The sequence below is a fragment of the Protopterus annectens genome, chromosome 3.part1 (genome assembly GCF_019279795.1).
Source record: "Protopterus annectens isolate FY-2018-M chromosome 3.part1, PAN1.0, whole genome shotgun sequence".
NCBI classification, from domain to species: Eukaryota; Metazoa; Chordata; order Ceratodontiformes; family Protopteridae; genus Protopterus; species Protopterus annectens.
Window position 1 is genome coordinate 602,818,680 of NC_056732.1, and position 23,146 is coordinate 602,841,825.

At 38.5% G+C, this 23,146-nt stretch overlaps 1 protein-coding gene across 2 annotated transcripts in view; it reads right to left on the reverse strand.

The window, feature by feature from the left end:
• The window catches only part of NFATC1 (nuclear factor of activated T cells 1), a 1,564,586-nt gene extending 1,541,650 nt beyond the window's left edge, over nucleotides 1–22,936 (reverse strand). Inside the window, exon 1 of one of the 2 annotated variants that reach the window (XM_044066987.1) lies at nucleotides 22,824–22,936. In XM_044066987.1, coding sequence (XP_043922922.1) covers nucleotides 22,824–22,914 — 91 coding nt within the window. In that variant the 5' untranslated portion in view covers nucleotides 22,915–22,936. The remainder of the gene's footprint in view (nucleotides 1–22,823) is intronic. The other variant, XM_044066986.1, reaches the window with a different exon arrangement.
• Between the last annotated feature and the right edge of the window lie 210 nt (nucleotides 22,937–23,146).

Consider the following 23,146-nt stretch of genomic DNA (forward strand, 5'->3'; position numbering starts at 1 on the left):
ACATATATATATATATATATATATATATATATATATATATATATATATATAAGTATAGCTTGGGCATTAAAAACAAAAAAATGACAAATGATCTATATAAACATATAGAAGAGTGTAACACACACGGTTTTCATTTTCTTGTGGTAGAAGAGGTTAAAAAAGACACCTTGGGCTGTATTATTAGTGAGAGTCTGGATAAAAATGAGCTTAAACTGCAGTTGTTGATGGCACTAACAACCCTGGATTGAATGATACAGGTTATATTAATTCTTTGCTTAAGTTAAAATTTTATGATGCTCTTTAAAAATTTCATGACACTTTATGCTGAACAGTTGTATTTATAAGTTCTTCCATTTTATCTTTTAATATTCAGTAATTAATGTACTTATTGCACTCGTTGACTTGGGCCATGTCATGGGTTGATAATATTTTTTACTTGAAAAAGCCCAGCACTATGGCCGGGTGAAAGCACTTGTATTTATCTGTGGAATAAATTATTTTTTGCTTTCCGGTGCACCCAAACCATTTTTTTCACTTAATATATTTAAACTTGTAACTGTTTTAACTGTTCTGAAAAAGTTCTTAATGAACGAAAGTGCTTAACCTTTAACAAATTTTGAGTTTTATTCATAGTTGGTTCACTGCTCCAGTTGTTTTCAGTTGGTCATTAATATGTTGAAAAATCTTGAATATCAACTCTATCTACCAATGCAGACCCCAAAACAAGTGCTACTATGGGGTCCTGCAGGAAGGCAAGTCCAGAGGTTCAATACTATGGCCTTCAGCTTTTGGTCTTTCAATATTATGGTCTCAGGATTTTGATTTTGTTCTTCAACTCGTATAACATAGCGAGATATCTTAAAAAAAAAAAAGCAATGGAGATATTCCTTTCTCCGCTGCTACCTCTGTACAGCACTGATGTACTGCGTAAGCGTTTGAACACAAGTCCCTTACGCATGCGCAGTACATCAGAAATGTTCCAGGACACTGGAAAACTGCAGAAGGGTAGAAGGGAGGCACTATAAAATGACAATACTTAAAAAAAGTAAGTATTTTTTTTTCTTAAATAATGTCACTGTATAATAGCAATATGGGTGTGGGCAATGCTGGATTTACCCACGGTTGGCTTTGTTTGGTCACGAGGGCGAAGGGTAAATCCAGCATACCCACACCCAGCCGTAGGTTATTGCTTAAATAACTTATCATTTCTTCCGTACCCCACGGGACCTTAAAATAGGTTTTAAGGAAATATGGCCATTAAGCCCAGAACCTCTATCAGATTTCATTCTAAGAATCCACATTAATTCAGACCTCTCGATGTTACTACTTAAATCAAAAGAAATCCTGAGAATGTCCAAGACAAACAATGTAGTAACCACAGCATTGCAGGACAAAAGCCAATAAAGGTCCATACCCAAAATATAACAACTGGAACACACCAAGGTGAATAAAACAGTTTAACGTCACAAAACAAGTATTTACAAACAAGATTACAAACAGATTGCATAACTGCATGGATAAGTACCAGGGGCTCATTTATTAACTCAACCTTCTTAATCCTGTCTGAATAGCACAACATTCTTTTCAAACACTTCTTATTACTGAAAGTAAAAGAAGGTGACTTTCCAGCAATGTTCTTCAACTTGTCATCAGTGGGAAGTATTAGCCAATGTTTCTTTATGATGTTAGTAATTAAGTACAGTTGTGTACACTTACCATAAATTTAGAAGTTTGAGTGTATTCACTGTCGCCTCTTCCATGACGTCAGGTCATCAAGGGTATAAAACATGCAGCCGATGCCATTACATCAGTTTTTCTTGCCCCAGATGTCAGGAGCCCCCAAAATAGGAAGCAATTACATGGTGTGGAACACTTCCAGTAAAAAGTAAATGCCATTTCCATAAGATATAGCCAAAAAGAGGATAGGTGGAAAGAATAGAAAAGACAGGGGGCTGGAAGGAGGGTAACCAGGACTGCAACAGTGAATACACTCAAACATCTACATTTATGGTAAGTGTACACAACGGTACTATGTTATACGTGTTTCACTGTTGCAGTCATCACACCTGGGTTGATTCCCAAAGCTGAGGAAGGGTGGAGGCAGTCAAGAAGTATTGGGGCTGTCTAGCAGGCCCTGTAAGACTGCTGTGGGAAATCCAACTCTGGATTTAGAAAAAACAGGTAAGTGGTAATGCTTGGTGAAGGTGTGCACAGAACTCCAGGTTGCAGCTTCCAGGATGTCCCTGGCAGGGACTCCCCTGAGGAATGCTGTAGAGGTTGAGGTAGCCCTAGTGGAATGAGTTCTGATACCTTGTGGGGTAGGTTTTACATTGTGTTTGTAGCAGAAATGGATGCAGTGTGCTATCCATTTGGAAATGGTTTGCTTTGAAATGGCCTTGCCCTCTGCCCCTGTAGTGAAGCTGACAAGCAGCTGGTCAGATTTTCTGAAAGGTTTAGTTCTGTCAAGGTAGAACCTGAGCTGTCTGTGCACGTCCAGGGAGTGCAGAATCCTTTCCCCTTTATTCTGAGGATTAGGAAAAAAGGTTGGGAAATGGATGGATTGGTTTAACGCCACACTGGATAGCACCTTGGGCATAAATGATGGGTTAGTCCTGAGGGAAACCCTGTCCGCATGGAAAATAATGAAGGGTTCTACAGTCATTAGTGCCTGTAACTCACACTCTTCTTGCTGAAGTGATGGACAGAAGTAAGGCTGTTTTCCAAGAGAGGAATTTTAACTCTGCTGTAGCGGCAGGCTCAAAGGGGTGAAACGTAAGCTAATCTAGTACAAAGTTAAGGTCCCAGGCAGGGGTGGGAGCTCTCCTCAGAGACCTTAAATTGTTAGCTCCTCTCAGGAACTGTTTCATGAGAGGGTGAGAAAATAGAGGTGGCTCAGTATTGTAGTGAGCTGAGATGGCAGAGGCATGAATTTTAATTGATGAGAAGGATAGGCCTTTGTCGAGTAGCTCTGCTAGGTAATCTAGGTAAGGAGGGCACAGCTGTGTCCTTTCCTTGAGACTAGCTCCAAGAACAATATCTTTTCCACTTTTCTGAATAAGATTTCCTAATATTAGGTCTTCTGGCCTCAAGGATGACGTGCAGCACCTGTTTGCTGAGGGTTGCTGGTGGTGTATTCAGGGGATAAACCAGGCTGCAAGGTTCAGGGTTTGCAGCTGTGGATGCAAAATATGTCCCTCCTGCTGGGACAGCAGGGAGGGGGTCTGATGTAGGTGCCAGGGTGGCACTGCTATCAGACTGCGTATGAATGGGTATCAGTGCTGGTGTGGCCATTCTGGGACAATAAGGATCGTCCTTGGCTTGTCCTGTTTGATCTTGAGTAGTACTTTTGAGAGGAGGGGCAGAGGGGGAAAGGCATAAATTGAGAGGTTTTCCCATGTAAAGGATAGGGCATCCACTTTCCATGCTTGGCTGTGGGGGCTTCTGGTGCAAAATTTTCTCAATTGATGGTTTTGATGGGAGGCAAAGAGATCCACCTTTGGAGTACCCCACCTGTGGATTAGAAGTTTGAATGAGTTGGGTTCCAGCTTCCACTCGTGTGGGTCCAGTAGATTTCTGCTTAAGTCGTCTGCCAGTTAATTTTGTTTGCCTGCCAGGAATTGAGCTTTCAGGTGCACTTGGTTGCTCAGGGCTGTGTTCCACAGGACCATGGATAACCTGTAGAGAGGGTAGGAATGATTCCCCCCTGCTTGTTTATGTACCACATAACTGTGGTGTTGTCTGTCTTTATCAGGAGTTGTCCTGGAAGGTTAAGGTATTTGAAGGCTATCAGAGCATTCTGTACAGCTAACATTTCTTTTTGATTGATATGCAGAAGAATTTGTTCTGGGCTCCATTTGCCTTGAATGCATTTGCCTACCATCTGACGCCCCCCCCCCCCCCCACACACACACACACACGTAGTCTGATGCGTCTGTTGTCAGGGTTTGGGCGGTGAGGGGTTGAGTGAAAGGAAGTCTCTTGTTGTGGTTGCATGCCTCTGCCCACCAAAGGAACTCCGCCCTTAGACAAAGAATGATAGGAATCAGTGTTTCCAGGTCCTGAGAATGTTGACACCAGAGACTTTTTAAGTACCATGGAAGTTTCCTCATATGCAGTCTTGCATATGGAATTATTAGAATGCATGAGGCCATGAACCCTAGGGCTTGCAGTACTTTCCTTGCAGATAGCTGGGTTTTGGTGGCCATTAGTTTGAAGTAGTTTGTCCAATAAGTCTGTTTTTCTGGAGTGAGGAATGCCATCTGGGAAGTTGTGTTCAAGCTTGCTCCCAGGAATACAAACAGTTGTGATTTCTTTTCATTGATGGTGTACCCCAGAGAAGTTAGAAGCCTCTTTACAAATGCCAGGTGCTAAAGTAGCAATTCCTGACTGTCCTCCTGAATCAGGTAATCGTCCAAGTTTGGGTGTCTTTCGGCTTTTCCCGGTTAGGGGTCGCCACAGCGGAACTCCGGTCCGCTAATAATTGGTAGTTGATTTTTACGTGCCGAGTTACCAGCCGTCCAAGTATGGGTAGATTTGAATATTTCTCTGCCTGCAGTATGCAATGGCTGGAGCCAGGCACTTTATAAATACCCTGGGCGCAGTAGATAAGCCAAAGGGAAGTGCAGAGAACTGATAGTGCATAGAGCCTGCCCTGAAACGGAGATATTTCCTGCAAGATTCCCTTATGGGGATGTGTAGATAAGCTTCTTTTAAGTCTAGGGTGACTAGCCAGGCGTCCTTGACTAGCATAGGAAGAAGCTGTTGCAGAGTCAACATTTTGAATCTTGGGACCACTAGGAAGGTGTTGAGAATTGACAGATCTAGGATAGGGTGCCAAGAGCCCTCCTTTCTGGGCACCAGGAATAGTCTGGAGTAGAAACCCTGTCCCCTTTGCTCTATAGGCACAGACTGAACAGTCCTGATACTGAAAAGAGAAAGTACTTGGTTTTGGGCCTCTGCCCACTGGTTTGGAGGAAGGTCTGGCAACCCGCTTGGGGTTGGCAGTGAGTGGAAGTAGAATCTGTATCCCTGGGATACAATGTTTAGGATCCACTGGTCCTGGGTAATGGACATCCAGTTTTGTGCATGCAGGACGAGTTTTCCTCCTAGGGGTGCAAGTACTTGGGCTTTGCTGGGAAGGAAGGCAGACAAGTCATTGTGAACTTTTTCCATGGGGGGGTGGCTTACCACTCCCTGTTTTCCCTGTTTTAGAGGAGGGAGCACTCCATTGTTTAGATCTCTTCATACCCTAAGGCTGTAGCCTTGGTGGTCTGTTGCCCATGGGTTTGGACTGAGAATGTCTGGGAGGAACTGGAAAGGACCAGTTTTTAGAAGGCCAATGCCTACTGAATCTAGGTGGCTGCACCTATAAAAAATATTTAACAGTTTGCATAGATTTAGCTTTTTCCTCCATATTTTTAAGAACTTCTTCTGCTTTTGTGCCAAACACTTTTTCCTGGTTTAATGGAGCATCTAATAATTTTGCTTTGACATGGTCTGACAAGATTTGCTCCTTCAGCCAAGCATGCCTTCTCAGTAAAGACCCAGTGACAGCAGCACTGCAAAATGCTTCTAAGGCATCAAAACCACACTGCAAAGTATGTTTACTAACTTGGTTCACAGAATGCATTTGCTGCTGTAAATTTTTATTTTCTGTACAATCTGGAAGCAACAACATTTTTTGTTTAATTAGTTCCATAATATGCTGCTGATACTTCAACATGTGAAACTGGCAATTCAAAGCACTGATGTCAAGGGTTGCAGAAGTATATACCTTCTTACCCCATCTGTCTAAAGCTCTAGAATCCCTGTCCGAAGGGGTTGGGTTTTTGGCTGTAGTAGCCTTAATGCCTTTAGGTCTCTAGGAAATAGTCTCTGTATCCGCAGAGGGATTCTTAAGGAGACATTTGTGAGAGTCAGGTACTCTGTAGTACCTGTCAGGCTTTCTAAGAGCTGGTGGTAAGGTATCAGGAGTAAGGCTGGATTTCATGAAGACATCATCTACAATGTCCAGGACAGGGGGTATAGCTAGAGGCCTGTGCTGGGGCAAGTCTAAAAGTTCTCTGAGTCCCTTTTTGGACTGAGGGTAGTCCTGGCATTCCCAGTAGAAATGCCCCCTTAAAGTATACAAGTTTTCACCAAAGGAAAAGTCCTCTGGAGGGGAGGCAGAGGGAATGGAATCCTCTGCATCTGAATCCTCATAGGTAGATAAGGGTATGTCCTGGTAATCAGAGGGATCACAGTCGTCAGACTCATGGTCTGTAGAATCAGAAGGAAAATCAATTATTTGTCTTTTACAGGGGGAAGGCTGGCTTCCCCTAAAGTTATAAAGTCTTCAGTCTTTCTAAGCATTTGTTTCTGTGGCAAGGGAGCTGGAGCATGTGCTTTGGTCATCGGTTTTCTAGGTGTAGTGCGAACTCTGGGCCTGAGAAACTCGGTATTTTTAGTCAAAAATGAAGCTGTTGATTTAATGCGAACATCAGAAGGTCGGAATTCACCCTCAGAAGCTGGTGCCCTGCACAGCGGCTCCGACCCATCCAAGGTAGAGACATCCGCATGTTCCATAGATGAAGAAGCAACTCGCAGCATGCCGGACTCTGAATGGGTCTCAGCAGAGGCCTGCGGATCTGTAGAAGCGGGTATCAGGGGCTGTGAAAGCGCCTCACTGAGTACTGGCGAACTGGTGACTAGCTGAACGGAAGCGTCATCGGCAGTTTTGGACCTATGTGGTCTGTCTTTATCCTTATGTTTTTTCAGAAGATTGACAGTTGGATGGCTTATGGAAGTCATTTCGGAAAACAGAGAACGAGAGCAAAAGAATTTAGCAACAAAGATAGCCTGACGACGAATAGTTTGGCCGTTAAACAAGGCACAAAACCTACAGCGAGGAACGTCATGGTCTGGGCCTAAACAGAGGATGCAGTAAGAATGAAAATCTCTGTGAGGCATTTGCTTTCAAGAAATTCCAAAAACGCCAAAGCAGTGCAAGTCAAATCGCCCAAAACACGACCTCTTTCCACACAGATGCAGGAAACAATTTTATTAAGCTTTAACAATGCTTTTCTTTGTTTACAAAAAACAACTTCTTCAGATAGCAACATTTTAAAACACTGGGGTTTAAATTCTCCTCCTTCCTACCACATGTTTAAAAACAGTAATATGAGTGGTTGTCCATTTCTTGCTTAGAAAGCAAACTCCACCTCCCTTCAAATAAAACAAACAGTTCTACTATATTGTAAACATCAAGGAACATTAGTTGCATACATGAGCCTACCTAATGAATAAATAAAAACATTTCTAAAAAATGTTTACAAAAAATATTTTCTTTAAAAATATTGTATTGTGAAGCGTATATTTATATACATCTGTACAAAATATGTTTTAAAGCATGTGTTTATATGTATCCAAGCAGTATAAGAAATATTAATAAAAAGAATTTTTTTTTTTACTACCGGCTTAAGCTTCTTAGTTTTAAAATACACATAATGGAATTTAGTTCATTTATCCCTGGGTAATGGCAAGCGTCCAGCCTCAATTGCCACATAGGTTCATTTTTCTCTAAAATCAATGAATCTGGTCCACCTCTCCCCTCATTCCTAACTTGATTTATTTCCCGAAATGTAAACTGGTGTTGTGGGTACTCCATGATGTGTCTTGCAAGTGCATTCTCCTCTTTGTGTCTTCCCATGGCATACACATGTTCATATAGCCGTTTGTGGAGTTTTCTGTTGGTTTTTCGAATACAGAATACTGGACAGCATGTGCACTTTGCTAGGTATACTACCTGCTTGCTTTGACAGTCAAGTTTGTCCCTTGTTTTGTATCTCTTGCCCCTAATCTCAAATGTTTGTCCCATTATTTGATTTCAGTATTTTTTTCAAGTTGTTTACCCGTTTAAAAACAATCCCAGGTTTTTCTTGGAATTTGTTTCTCAATACACCAATCATTCATTAATATGTCCCAGTTCTTTTGGATTATGGAAACCACACGTTTAGCATCTAGGCTGTATGAAATAATAAAGCTGCAAGGGCTAATAGTTTGTCTGACAACTGGAAGTTCCGTAATGTGTCCACTGTGTTTGTTCAAGATGGGCAAATAAATTCCCCTTTCCCTTTTTAACTGGACTTCTTCAATTATGTCCTGAATTAGGGTGACGGGGTAGCCTCTTTTCAAGAATAAATCTCTCATAAAGCCACATTCTTCCTGAAAATCATGGTTTTTAGTGATCATCCTCGCAGCTCTAACTAGTTGGCCCTTTATTACAGATTTCTTTTGTGTAAAGGGATGACAGCTAGAGTACTACAAGAAAGAGTCAGAGTATGTGTCCTTACGAAATATTTTTGCTATGAAGCATGCATTGCTCGTGTCTTTAATTAGATCTACATCCAAGTATGCTATTCTATCTTGTGCAAAACATGATGTAAATTTGAGGAATTCTGATGTAGAGTTGAAAAATTCAACCATCTGTTGTGCAACTTGTATGTCCCCCTTAACCAAAATAAATATGTCGTCCAAGAAATGTGTGTACAACTGAATTTTCTCTTGGATGTGTGAGTTAGACATAACGTACTCCCTCTCCCAAAACGCCATTACCAAATTGGCCACGCTGGCCCCACAAGGGGAGCCCATGGCCACACCTATTTTTGAAGGTAGTACTTGTTGTTAAATGTTACATAGTTGCATGACAGGATTATGTCCAAGAGTTCCTCAACCAACTTAATCTCGTGACATGGTACTTCTTTTTGTCTCATTATAGAGGCCACCCATTCAATTGCTTCCACGTGGGGAATGGAGGAATAAAGGTCCTTGACATCTACAGGGAGGAAATTAAATTCCTCACTAAATGTGGTCCTATTAATTTCCTCTAAAAACGACCATGAATCTTTAGAAATCTGCCTTTCACTTTTGACGTATTTTTTCAAAATATTATCAACAGCTTTTGCACATGCATATGTGATGCTGTTTCTTGCGTCAACTAGTGGTCGCACAGGTGGGTTATACAAGTTTTTATGGACTTTTGGTATTCCAAACAGGATAGGTACCCTGGGTGATGGCATGGTAAGATAATTGTACAGGTCAATGTCTATCCTGGCTTCTATAAACATGTCACTGATGTAAGACCTAATCCTAGAGTATCCAATATTTAATTCATTCTTAGATACTTCCACATAAGTGTCAGTGTTAACTATATCCATCATCCTGTTATTATAATCTTCAGAGGTCATCACCTCTAGGCCACCCCCCCTTGTCTGGTTCCATAATTCTTATTGGAAAATTTTGTAAAGATTCCAACATGTCTTTTTCTTCTTTGTTAATGTTGAATACACTTGTATTTCCTAATAAGGACTTTCCTGTAACATAACATATGTCTAGTTCACAAAGCTGGTCAAACAGTGCTATTGTGGGGTGTAAGGGCAGGTGATAAGTACTAGGGATATAATATTCCCCCCTCACACTTATTTGTTGTCCCATTAGTGCACATAAATTTAATTTCCTCACAAACATTTTTAGTTCAAAGTTTTTGCTAAATTAGCTCATGTGGAAGGTACAAAGGTGAATCCCTTAGCCAATAACTCCACTAATTCAGTGGAAAAAACAAACTCAGAGTAGTTGACTATTTTAAAGTCCAAACTAGAATTATAGATTACCTTACATTCATATGTGGTATCTAGTTCTATGTCCATACTGTCCAGGTTTAGTTCCACCTGTTCTTGGTTTTGCTCCAGGCTTTCCGACCCATTGCAGGTGCAAGGTTCAAAGCTCTGTTCTGACAATTTGAGCTATTAGTTGTCTGAGGTTGTTTGTTGTTTCTCATGTTGTTGGCTAGGTGTTCACTCCGACATACAGAGTCCGACAAGTTGCCCTCACTACCAGCACTTGTAGAACTCGTATCTTCTGCTACTTCTTCACTCCTTTCTTCCCCCACAGTCTCAAATGGGCTCGCTAAGAAATTTCCTTGACATTCTGGTGGTTTTGGATACATTGTTCCATTATTGTAATCCTTAATATCACGGTTCAAATTTTTAATTTTAGTTGCATTTATTTTTGACACATACTGGTCTATACTGCTATAGATCCATTATATTCAAAGCGGTATCTCTGAAAATCTATGTCTTTTTTAACATCATTGTTCAGCTTGCTTGTCTCTTAACAAGCCGTTCACTGCCTACTGGCAGTGTTTACACATCAACTCCAAAAGTTCAAACCCATGCTTGTCAAATAATTTAATAAGGTCATGGTGAAAGGGAGACCCTTCGGCAAGCCCCGTCGGGTATTGCCATGATCTAAGCCCTTCTGGTATGACCTTCAGACGTGAACATTCTTGAAAATACGTTATTTCAAGTTAAATTTTCCTTAGTTTCACTAACGTCTGGTCAAACAGGTGTAATTTTTTTGTAAAATCAACTCCGTCTTCGCACAGTTGTTCCTGTATATTATTTGTAGTTGATTGGGCAAAGTGGAACGGCCTCCCTATCCATAATGCAAAGTCTGGGACCCCTATAGGCTCCAAGGGATGAGACTGGTGGTTCTGTTGTTGCCCTGAACCATTACCAGTATTAACAGATGTATTACTGAGCTGTGCAACATTGTTGGCCCTATTTGGTCCATTAGTACATCTTCCCTGGTCCATTTGTTCTGTCATAGCCGTCCCACTCCCCCCTGTGGGCTGCTCCAAGTTCTCCACTCTGTTCCTGACAGATAAAACTATGGAACTTACACTGTCTGTTGAGGTAAAGTTTTGCATAGGTTGTTGTGACTCGGCCACCCTGTCGAGTCTTTGGGATAAACTATCCAATTTTTGTGTGAGCATCTCGATCAATACTGACAAGTTACCCATATTGTCCGGTTGAGTAGATGTGGGCAATAGACTGGCGGTCGCTTCGGCATCCATCCACCACAAAAGACAAATTTGTAAATATGTAAAACACTGCAAGAAATTCCAAAAACGCCAAAGCAGTGCAAGTCAAATGCTTTAACAATGCTTTTCTTTGTTTACAAAAAACAACTTCTTCACATAACAACATTTTAAAACACTGGGGTTTAAATTCTCCTCCTTCCTATCACATGTTTAAAAACAGTAATATGAGTGGTTGTCCATTTCTTGCTTAGAAAGCAAACTCCACCTCCCTTCAAATAAAACAAACAGTTCTACTACATTATAAACATCAAGGAACATTAGTTGCATACATAAGCCTACCTAATGAATAAATAAAAACATTTCTAAAAAATGAGAAGTTAAATGAAGTAACAGCAGAACAATAAGCTCACAAATCTTGTCACAGTAACAGTTCTTCACAAAAATGTAGGTCATCCACCAGAACTAATAAATCCAATTCTCGACTATTTGTAATAATAAAGCGGACTCCACATAGAAAATATAACAAATTTATTTGTAGAAACAGCAAGCGCTTTCACCACAAAGGCTTCTCCAGGCTATCAAAATTATATTCAAAGTGCGTACTTATATACAATTAATTTAATGACAACATTTCCTCTCTCATTTAATTAACTATTTAAATAAAATGAATAACATACTTTTAATCTTAGCTATATACCATATGATTTGCCATCTAATAAATAATAGCAAATATAGTCATATTTAAATCATAGGTAATAAACTCTATAAGAAATGTATATTTTTTATATAAAATGGATAAAAATATATACATAAGCAATCGCTTTAATGTCCACTGAATTTTTTAAACATTTTCCACCATTAGCGCTATTTATTTGACATCAATCTCTACCATAAATATTAAATCACAACAAAACATCACATAATATGAACATATATATATATATATATATATATATATATATATATATATATATATTAAAATTTATTTAAGTATTATTAAAAATATTAAAAATATATAAAAACATGTGAATATCAACTATAAACTTGCAATATATTTAATGTATAAAAAGTACTTTACATATAAAATGCTATGGTTCCAACTTACTTCTAGCTATTATTATGACAAATGAACCAAACTATAATATATGATATAGTACTATATCATATTGATTAATAAAATCTGTAATGAAAAATATATAATTTCCTAAGGGGTCTATTCTTCAAAACAGGCTTAATGGAAACTCTATCATTTAAGCCAGGCTGACAATCAGCCCTTAACCTTATAATCCATCTACTTTCAATTTCCTCTGTTCTGTTCCTAACATCACCTCTTCTATTATTGGGGATGTTGACTTGTATAAACTGGAACCTATTACTACATATATGTTTTGATAAAGCACTTCTAGAAGATTTGATGCTAATATCATAGATGTGTTCTCTAATTCTATCTTTTAGTCTACGGTCGGTTTTGCCTACATAAAATGCAGGACATGCCGTACAAGTAGCTAGACAGACAAGATGTTCAGTACAACAGTTAGCATCTACATTAAAAGTGAATTCTCTAGTTGTGACTGGATGTACAAACTTATTCGATTTGGTAATGAATTTACAATAGTTGCATTTCATACAAGGTCTGGTACCATCATTTTTATCTATGTTAATTGCTCTAGTTTCTAATCTATTAGGACCACATAACATCCTATAAAGATTCATCTTATTTCTATAAGTAAATGAAGGATAATCGCCTATGATGGTGTGTATATCAGGGTTCACAGTCAAAATATCCCAATATTTCATATAAGTCTCTTTTATCTGTTTAACATCTTGTGTATAATAAATACACACTTTACGCTCATCTGCACTTCTATTACTACTATTAGAAATTAATGGACTATCAAAGTTATTTAGTTCTGCAAAATATGGACGTGCCCTGTTCAACCGTAAATTATCTAAATCTAAAAGACCTTCCACCATCTCCTTAGATGTATATGATCTTTCCTCAAGTTTTTGTTTCAGTTTTAAGATTTCATTTCTAAATCCTATCTCAGATGAATACAAGCGAGATATTCTCATGGCTTGTCCTCGTACAATATTTTTAAAGATGAAATTAGGATGCATGCTAGACCTATGTAATATAGCATTTCTATAGCATCTTTTTCTAAATACACCAGTATTAATTAAACCCATAGTCGTTCTTTCTATAAATACATCCAGAAACGATATTTTATATTTTGAGGCTTCTAATGTAAACTTCAAATAACTAACTAGTTTGACTATTCATTTGTTGAAAGAATTCATTCAATTTGTTTTCATTTGATGTCCAAATAAGAAAAAGATTGTCCACGAAATGGACGTAAAACTTAACATACCATTTAAAATAGTCTAACTTGAATAAACAGTTGTTTTCCCAATCAGCCATGATTAGGTTGGCGTAGCTATTGGCACACAGTTCTACTATATTATAAACATCAAGGAACATTAGTTGCATACATAAGCCTACCTAATGAATAAATGAAAACATTTCTAAAAAATGTTTACAAAAAAAATTTTCTTTAAAAATATTGTATTGTGAAGCGTATATTTATATACATCTGTACAAAATATGTTTTAAAGCATGGGTTTGTATGTATCCAAGCAGTATAAGAAATATTAATGAAAATAAAAAGAAATTTTTTTTTTACTTTACACAAGCAAGACAGTTGTTAACTTTTTCTGACATCAGTTAGAGCAAGAAAAATGGATCCCCAATGGGGTACTTAGCTTTAGAAGACTTCAGGTCTGAAACTCGAAAAACGAAACTTTCAGGTAGCGGCCGACTGGCACTTGCAAACTGCTTCTGCTTCGGGCTCCCACACGGCAAGAGAAAAGCTGATGTAATGGCGTTGGCTGCATGTTTTATACACCTGACGTCATGGAAGAGGTAACAGCATCTGACACAGAAATCCCAAGACTCTGGTTTTCGGGCCGACTGAGGGCTACCTGCAGCCAGATAACCCAAGTGTGATGACTGCAACAGTGAAAAATGAAGAACATAACTACTATAATACAGAGAGAGCAAAACACCTTTCGATTTCTGTCCCATGCATACAATCTTATCAGAGTTACCCAATACAGCTGAAAAGTAGGGTCTGGCACACGACCCCCTCAGCAGTACACTCTGCAACAAATTCTGGTCTACCATCCTCTTTCTATAACCATGTTGCTAAAATAATCCCCAAGTGTTCTCAGGTCATTATCAAAACCATCCTCACTTTCATTTAACCTAGAAATGCGCATGCCTTGCCTTTAACAACATTCCTAAAACATGTCCAGGATGCATACTTGTCTTACATAACAATGAATTCCTGTAGCATCCCTTTCCAAAGAATCTGGTCCCAAAGGACAAGTCACTCCACTTAAAAACCTCAACATCAAAAAATTCAACATTAGTACTTGAGTTTTTCAAAGAAAACTTCAAAAGATGTAGTGCCATGAAGGTATTCAACAAACCTTTGCAAATCTGTTACTGTACCTGTCTATAATACAAAAATATGTCATCCACAAACCGGGAATAAAAACTAATAAAAGCACAGTACTCAACAGACATAAAAACATGTGTATTATCCTACTGGGCTAGGGCCATGTTGGTGTAGCTACTGGCACAACAGGTCCTGCAGGAAGGCAAGTCCAGAAGTTCAATATTGTGGCCTTCAACTTTTGGTCTTTCAATATTATGGTCTCAGGATTTTGGTTTTCAACATTTTGTGTTTCAGAATTTTCATAGTAAATCTACACATATGGGAACAGTTTGAAACATCAAACGCTCACATGGGCGAACAGTTTTTCAGGCTGTGAATAACAGCAAACGTTCATGTGTTAATGCTGTTTTCAATTAAGTTTTTGCCACTGGCATTTTGTATGGGACTGTAGTGCAGATGGGTAAGGGAATTTACCCTGTTGTGCAGCCTCAAAAAACAGATAAAGATTTTTAAATTTTATTGTTTTCGATCATTTTAGATTCGATCTAAAATGTCTGATCTTTTGATGGCTGGTATTTTGAATGACTGGTGTTTGATAATATACTTATACAGATGCATGCTTGCATATATGTGTGTGTGTAAACATATATACATATATTCATGTGTGTTTGTGTGTGTGTGTGTGTGTGTGTGTGTGTGTGTGTGTGTGTTTGTATATATATATACCTACATAAAAGGTGTGATAAAACATGCATCTGGTGCACACTGTAGATATATTGTGTTAATCTACACACTTGGTACTTCATTAGAAGCTTACTTGCAGCCCTGGTACACTGTAAAACTGTCAAAAGTTTTCTGAAAATCACCATATTTATACTATTTTGTTAAATATTAAAGTTCACATACCAAAATATAAAACAGAAATCACACAACCCTAAAGCACTCATTTACACTTAAGTAAAATAAAATAAAAAGGTAAAATAAAGACTCTCTCCATTACCACCAATGTAAAGATAGCAATTTCACATATAGCATATACATACACATCCTCTCAAAAATGCTGTTCACCTAAATCAACACCCTAAAACTTAGAAACAAAATCATAAACTGCTGAAATTAGAATGAAAAATGCAAAAATAAAAAATAAAACTTAAATACAATCAGCAAATGGCATTACTAGCAAAATATACCATATCCTGATTAAAAATTAGCTAAAACTACAACTAAAAACTGACAGTTTTTAGTACAATGCTCACTGTACAACCAACAATGTCAAAAAAATGTATGTCACTACAAAAAGAAAGGGTTTTAAATGAACCTCAGTAGTAGAACTGGAAAATCCACAAGATGCTATTTATAAAAAGCGATTCAAACTAAAATTGTTTACAAGAGAAATGTAGCCAATTAATGAACCCCAATGATGTAAAAGGAAAAAAAAAACAGTTTAGAATTGGAATAAATTGTTGCCTAATTTATGTGATACATGAACTATCTTAAGAAGTGAATGGGTAATGCTGTCTGTGCTTTACGTTTTATATTATTTTTTAAACTATAAATTATAGGGTCATAGGTAGGTACTAGGCTATCGGCCCTAGGGCCTATATAAGCCTAGCCAAAAAGTACCCTTGTTTTCACCACCCAAGAAAGTTATTTTCCTGCGCCCCTGTTGAGCAGAGCCACACAGGTGATCTCCGGGGTGAATTTCCTATTTCCCATCCAATTGTCTAGATTCCTCTTACAGAGGGACAATGAAGAGCTTTGTTTGATGTGAATGGGTGGTCTGTTCCAGAGTATGGGGAGTCTCTGGGACAGGAATCTATCCCTCCAGCATGTTCTGTTTATTGTGGTGGCAAGGTACAGGTCCCTGGAGCATGTGGCACGGAGAGATTGGGGTTTCTTTAAGTGTAGCATGTCCATCAGAATTGGGTTTGACATGGCCTTGTATGTTAGGCAGATGTCGCCTCTAAGTAGGTGATAAGCAACGGAGTAGAGCTGGAGTTTTTTGAGGTGGTCTGTGTATGTCATCTGTCTGAGGCCAGTAATCCTCTTAGTGAGGTATTTCTGTGGCCTTTCCAGTTGCTGCAGATGTCTTGTGAGGTACATACCAAATGGGGTGTTGTACTCTATGATGGGTCTGATGAGGGCAGAGTAGAGAGGAACAATGACCACTTTTTTGGTGGAGAAGAACCCTTTAGTGATGAGGTGTGCCACATAGAAGGATTTCCTGACAACTGTGGCAATGTGATTGTCAAAGGAGAGACTATTGTCCACCTGTGTTCCAAGATCTCATCACACTTTCGGTGTTAAGTATGCTACCGTCTATGTGGTAGTTCATGGGTACAGTGTTTTTCCAAAGGGGATGACAATACACTTTTTGCCACTGAGCTTGAGGCCATGACTTTGACACCAAGCATCAGTCTCAGTGAGGCCCCTTTGTAGAATGTCCACATCATTAGGCGATTCTATTATGGCTCCCAGTTTGCAGTTGCCTGCGAACTTTGTTAGCCAAAGAGATACTGTATTAGCCTGGACTTCTGAGAAATAGATGCCAAACAGGAGAGGACCCAGGACTGAACCCTGTGGTACTCCGCTTGTCACTGGTTTGAAGTCGGATTTGGAATTGGCTACTTTCACTCTGTGGGTTCTGTCAGTGAGCCAGTTGGCCACCCATCTTGTGACATAGGGATTTATGCCCAGTCTAGTGAGTTTATCTATAATTCCAGAATTGGGGATGGTGTTGAAAGCCTAGGCAAGGTCAAGATAGGCTGTGTGCACCACCTTACCCTCATCCACGGCTCTGGTGACTGCTTCAAAGAAGTCAATCAGGTTTAGGAGACATGATCTACTTTTTACAAACCCGAATTTACTGGGGTCCAGCGTTTGCAGGTTACCTATGTCTTCGTTTGTAAGTTCCATGATGATACTTTCAAAAGCAAAGCTCATAGGAAAATGTACAATCAAAATATTCACTTTTCATTGCAATTTTTACTACAACTATTAGAAACCACCCTATTCATTTTTATCAAATTCACTACTTATAAAAATATTTTTGACAAAAAAAAAAATCCACTACCAACACTCCTTTGTTTCCTTACATAATAATAGAATACTACACAACTAACTAACTACTCCAATCTTCCTAACTTAACCCAACATACTACAAAAGTAAACTCATAACTTTGACATACTAAAAATGCATACATGTTGCATGTTATTTTCCTTAAATAAGGTACTACTCAAAAATATGTAAATATTGTGTACCTAATCCTTCTAATGCTTTTAGTGCTAAATTGTAAATGTATTTTTATATGGTTTGCTAAACTTTCTGTGGAGTTTTTCCTCCTTGGGCTGCTGTCAAAAATGGGCTTTTTGACTGGGCTCAGTTGGCCTACCCCAGTCAACAGAAGCAGTAAATAAATCTAACTACTGATTTAGTGTGAGGGTTTGCATTAACTGGGAGGATATTTTTCCATTTTGTATATGCTCTACATGTGCAGTGTCTGAACTTTTACATTGTTTTTAGTGAGTAGCATACATACTGAGGATTTAGAAGAATTTTTGGTAACTCCGAGGACTTGCCAAGGATGTAGACAAATGTGAAGTTATGAACCAAGGGTAAAAACAATTGTGCCTTTTATCTGGTGTCAAACTTTTTGGGCAGCCACGGTGGTGCAGCGGTTAGCGTTGCCGCCTCCCAGCAAGAGGTTCTCCGGTTCGATTCTCGGCTGGGGTGCCTCCTGTGCGAAGTCTGCATGTCCTCCCTGTGGTTCACAGGTTCATAGGTAGGTACTAGGCTATCTGCCCAAGATAATTTATAAGCTTAGCCAGAGTGTGTCGGCTTTCACCACCCCATTGATATATTAACTGAGCCTCTGTCAAGCAGAGCCAATGAAGTGATCCCAGGGGTGTATTTTCTGTTACCCATCCACTCGTCAAGGCTTCTCTTGAAGAGTGTTAGTGAGGGGCTCTGCCTAATGTAGTTAGGAATTTTGTTCCAAAGCATGGGGAGTCTCTGTGACAGGAATCTATCCCTCCAGCGTGTTCTATTTATTGTTGTGGCGAGGTTTAGCTCACTACAGCATGTGGCTCACAGTGGCTTGGATTTCTTTAGGTTGCGTGGGTTTCCTCCGGGTGCTCAGATTTCCTCCCAAATACATGCTGTAGGTGGAATGGACACTCTAAATTGGCCCTAGGTGCAAGTGCGTGCATGTGTGTGCGCCTTCTGTGGAAGGTTGGGTGCCGGGCTGGGAACTCGATACAGTAAAACTCCACTGCCAATCATGAGTGGACAGGTGATCTGCTGTGGTGACCCCTAACTGGGAAAAGCCGAAAGAAGAAGATCTGGTGTCAAACTTTTTAAACTGTATTTTTTTTTTTTTTTTTTTTTTTTTTACAGAACTACATATACACACACACACATATAGATATATATATATATATATATATATATATATATATATTTATTCAGACACACACACACACACATATCTCAATTACCTCCACAGACATTATCTTATCTGACATGCATAACATAGGATTTATTTATGTTTTATTTTTCTCATGTATTTCATAGTGATGGCAGAACAATATAGCCCTAACATGGTTTTACAGAACCACAGACTTGATTCATACATGTCAAGAACCATAGCTTTTTTAAAACAAATTTATTCATGTTTTATAAATCATTTCTTTCAAGTTTATTGTTTGATTAAAAATTTTTTTTTTTCAAAATAAGTTTGTCTAGATGGTTCATAAACATGAGCATTCACTAACGAAAGATGTGACTCTTAACGTACGTTACCATGGGCTAGAAAAAACTATAATAAGAGAAGGAAAAAGTTTTTTACAAGAATATCTCACTGTTTAAAAACAAACCACATTCATGCCCCTTGACCCTGTTCTTGTCCACAAGTGGATTAATGCATTCTGACACTTTCTACACTCACATGTATAAAACCAAAACACAAACAAGGCTGTGCACAGGTACAAATCAGCATTCATTGTTAACCCTTTACGTCAAATGTATCATCCTTACAGACATGAACAATGTGCAGTGTTTAGATACACTCCCAGGAAATGTTTGAACCCATGTACCCCCGCAGTGCAACATGGGGAATGACAACACATTTGGGGCTGCACATTAACACTCTAATAATAGATCTCAAAAGTATTTTACAAAGGATGAGAAATGGTGGCATTAATAAGCAAGGCGTGATGATGATGTTGGGCAATGGAGATACACCAAACTCAGGGCAAGCCTAGAATGTTCACATACTTCCAGGGGACAATTTGGGCAATATGCATGAATGGCTGAACTTCAGAATGCCGTGTGATGATATGTCACTTGTGCTTCTGCAATTAATCACAGAAAAGACATCATCAATAACAGAAAAGCAATAATCAATTCAATTTATGATGAGTTTGAAATGGAGTATGTACAATACTACTGCAGTTTCAACCTACAGTTCTAGTTCTGTGATTACTTCCTAAACATCAAAGAAAATTAAAGTACATGAACATGAACAGCAAAATTAAAAAAAAAAAAACTACTGAACTTGTAAAAGCAACCATCCTTCAGCAACATTCCAAAACAAATGTCAGACATGTTCACTGTTTTAAAGAGTAGCACAGAATCCTTTACTGTGCAAACTACTATAAAAAAACCTACACCATAATCATGTTAAGCTTGTAGTGCTTGCACAAATTAAGAGTTTGAGTTTTAAAAGAAATTATCTACTGAAATACCTTTAATGTCTGTTCAAATACAATTGCAAATATAGGCCTCAGGAAGATGGCCTACTTGCCAAATCTGCGTCTTAATCTTTGAAAGACTCCAATACAAATGAAGCAATTGTCATCAAAAATATTCACAAATGTTAGTAAATAGTCTTTCAGCACAGTACACTTCTTCTAAATATCTACCTTGCCAGTCTCCTTGAAAGTACAGTGCATTTTTCACATATATAAATTAGTTTATCAACAAAGAGCTCAAATGAAAAAACTTTACTCCAAAATATTTCTTCCTAAACTGAGTTAAAACAGTACACAGAATACAAAGTGCTGCATTGTATAAACATTTGAAACTTGGGTCATCTACTGCAGGTTTTTCGCAGTTCGCTCTCCATATTACCCAGGTAAGACTGTGTATTACCTATACCTGGATAAGGTTAACAAACGTTACAAGTTTTTGCTGCACTTTGCAAATATCATTATATGTAAAATCGAAGCTACTTTATGTGCTGATTTGGTCAGGGTGTTAAATGCCTTTTCCAGCTTTTGAGACTTCACACAATGCATTCAGCAGTGATCCACCTTGAAGTTTGGACTAAGGTCCACTTGTTTAAAAATGAAATCAAGAAATGATTACTAAGTTGAAGATAGCACATTTCTTGAGTATAGTGTAAGATATCTTATCTGATTCTGAAGTTTCCCTTAAAAGGTAACTGCCACAGGTAGAGCATGTACGCAAATGTTTCTGTGAGTGCTGTGCAGTGGTCAACTCACCTTTTGTTATCTCAGTATTTTCTGCTTTGGTAACATTGGTATTTCTTACTGCATTTTTCCTTACCCTTGTAATATGCAAGCGGACAGTAATCACATTCATAAAACTGAAAACTGCTCTAGAATACTTAAATACCTTCCAAAAATAGTCAGTGCTGAACATGAGTGGAAATGTGTTTTTTAACTTTTTATTGCTGGCCTGAAACTATTTTTTAAATCAGCAAGTTAATATCAGTTTCTTAAGCTGCAGTCTTACTTGGTCGTTCTATCAAAAATACATCCCAAAGACATGCTGCAGGTGGATTGGACACTCTAATTGGCCATAGGTGTGAGTGTGTGTGTGTGTGTGTGTGTGTGTGTGTGTGTGTGTGTGTGTGTGTGTGTGTGTGTGTGTGTGTGTGAGTGTGTGTGCCTTCTGTGGAAGGTTGGCAACTCGACACTGTAAAACTCCACTGCCAATCATGAGCGGACACAGGTGATCCGCTGTGGCGACCCCTAACCGGGAAAAGCCGAAAGAAGAAGAATAAGAATCTGCTATAAACACCTACATAGTATTAAGCAACAGCCAAGTCCTGATTTAGTAATTATTCCTAGCAAGACTTTTCAAAATACATTTTTCTTTTTCATATTTGTTTGTGTCGGAGTTCATGTTCTTCTTGGCTACCACTTTTAGCATTATACGTAACACCTGTTGAGCAGAGGCATAATTTCCATGTATGAGAACAGCTAATGCTACTCATTTTTCACCTAGCCTTGTAAAGCCCAGAGAACATATCTAAGACTCAGTGCTCAAACGTTCTTAGTCATTACTCATATGACTATGCTCATTTTCATGCCTGCCCTTAAGGTACTCAACCACTTCTGTGCAGTATGACAGGATTTTCACAGCCCTGATTTAAAAAAATATTTGCACTTAACTTATCAAACTTTATAAATATCTTTTACACATTAAAACAAATGGATCTGATTACGCTTATGCTTTAGATACTCTGCATAAGAAATGTAAGAAAAAAACATTAAATGGAAGCCATCAACGGTACATTTGACAACTGAAAATGTCTATAATATGTGCCTAGGTTGAGATATGATTAAGAAATGAGTCTACAACGTTTGCTAGTTGTGTACGAACTGCTGTTATACATTTCTTAACTGTTTAAGTTTTATCTTAAAAAAGCTAATTACTACGCCTACATCACACAAATGTTTCTATATTTTTTTCCAGAAGTTGTATTCTGCACTGAAACACGAATGAAAACGTAAAAAAGTATAGCATGCTTACAATCATCTATGTGGAGTCTAACCAGTTAAATATGGGGGTCATTCTAATGATCTTAAAACACAGTTAAGAAAAAATAAAGTCCAACAAATCACTAACAGCTCGACTGAACATGCCAACAGAGTCTCCGGTGCAGCTGGAGAAGTCAGCAAAATTTTCAAAAAGTGCCTAACTCAACACTGTTGCTGCAACTGGTACTGTGTAAAAACTTTATTTACATCCCCTATGTCACTGCAACACTTACTCATAAAAATCATAAATATGGATTTTGCATACATGATTGTACCTCTACTACCTGTGTGCCTCCCTAAAATGTAGCACTGTGAATACTATATCTTGCACAGAACGTGGTGTGATAACGCTACCAGTTCATAGATCACCCGTAAGTACATGAAACTGTGCCCTAATCATGTCATCCATTTCTCTTCCTATTCGGAGGCATTGTAGACGGGCATATACTGCCTGATAGGCTAATGACTTTTTCATAATAGTACTATTCTTGTGTACATCTGCAGCAAAATCAGTCAAAGAAAACGGATTGTTTTAATAAAGCACATTTATGTGCAAGTTCATACAGGTTTTAATGTGACCAGTACGGTGTATTAACAGACGAATCAGACAGCCGACAAAAAAGGTAATTTACCCATGGGCATTTTGTCCTGCTGAAAAAGAAGCCTACAACCTGGTCTAAATATGACAGAACATGTTATACTTGATTTATTTTACAAACCTCGACAGTAACTGTTGCTGCGATCATCGCCGCTGTTAAACTCGAAAAGCATGTCAAAATCCAACTCGGGCTCTTCTCTGAGGGATGACATGTTACCTGCACACAATCAGGGCGCGCGCGAGGCGATGCCTAACGGTAATTTTGGTTCACTAGTTTGTTACCTAAGGTAACTTACCTTCTCCACACACGTAATTGTTATTTCCCTCCCCTTCTCCCTACAGACTTGTACTTTGCGCTAGTATTACTACAAGTCGTTTCATGCACCTTCTTTGTTTAATGCCTCCAGCCACTTATTATATACAATTATTAATATAACAGGTGTA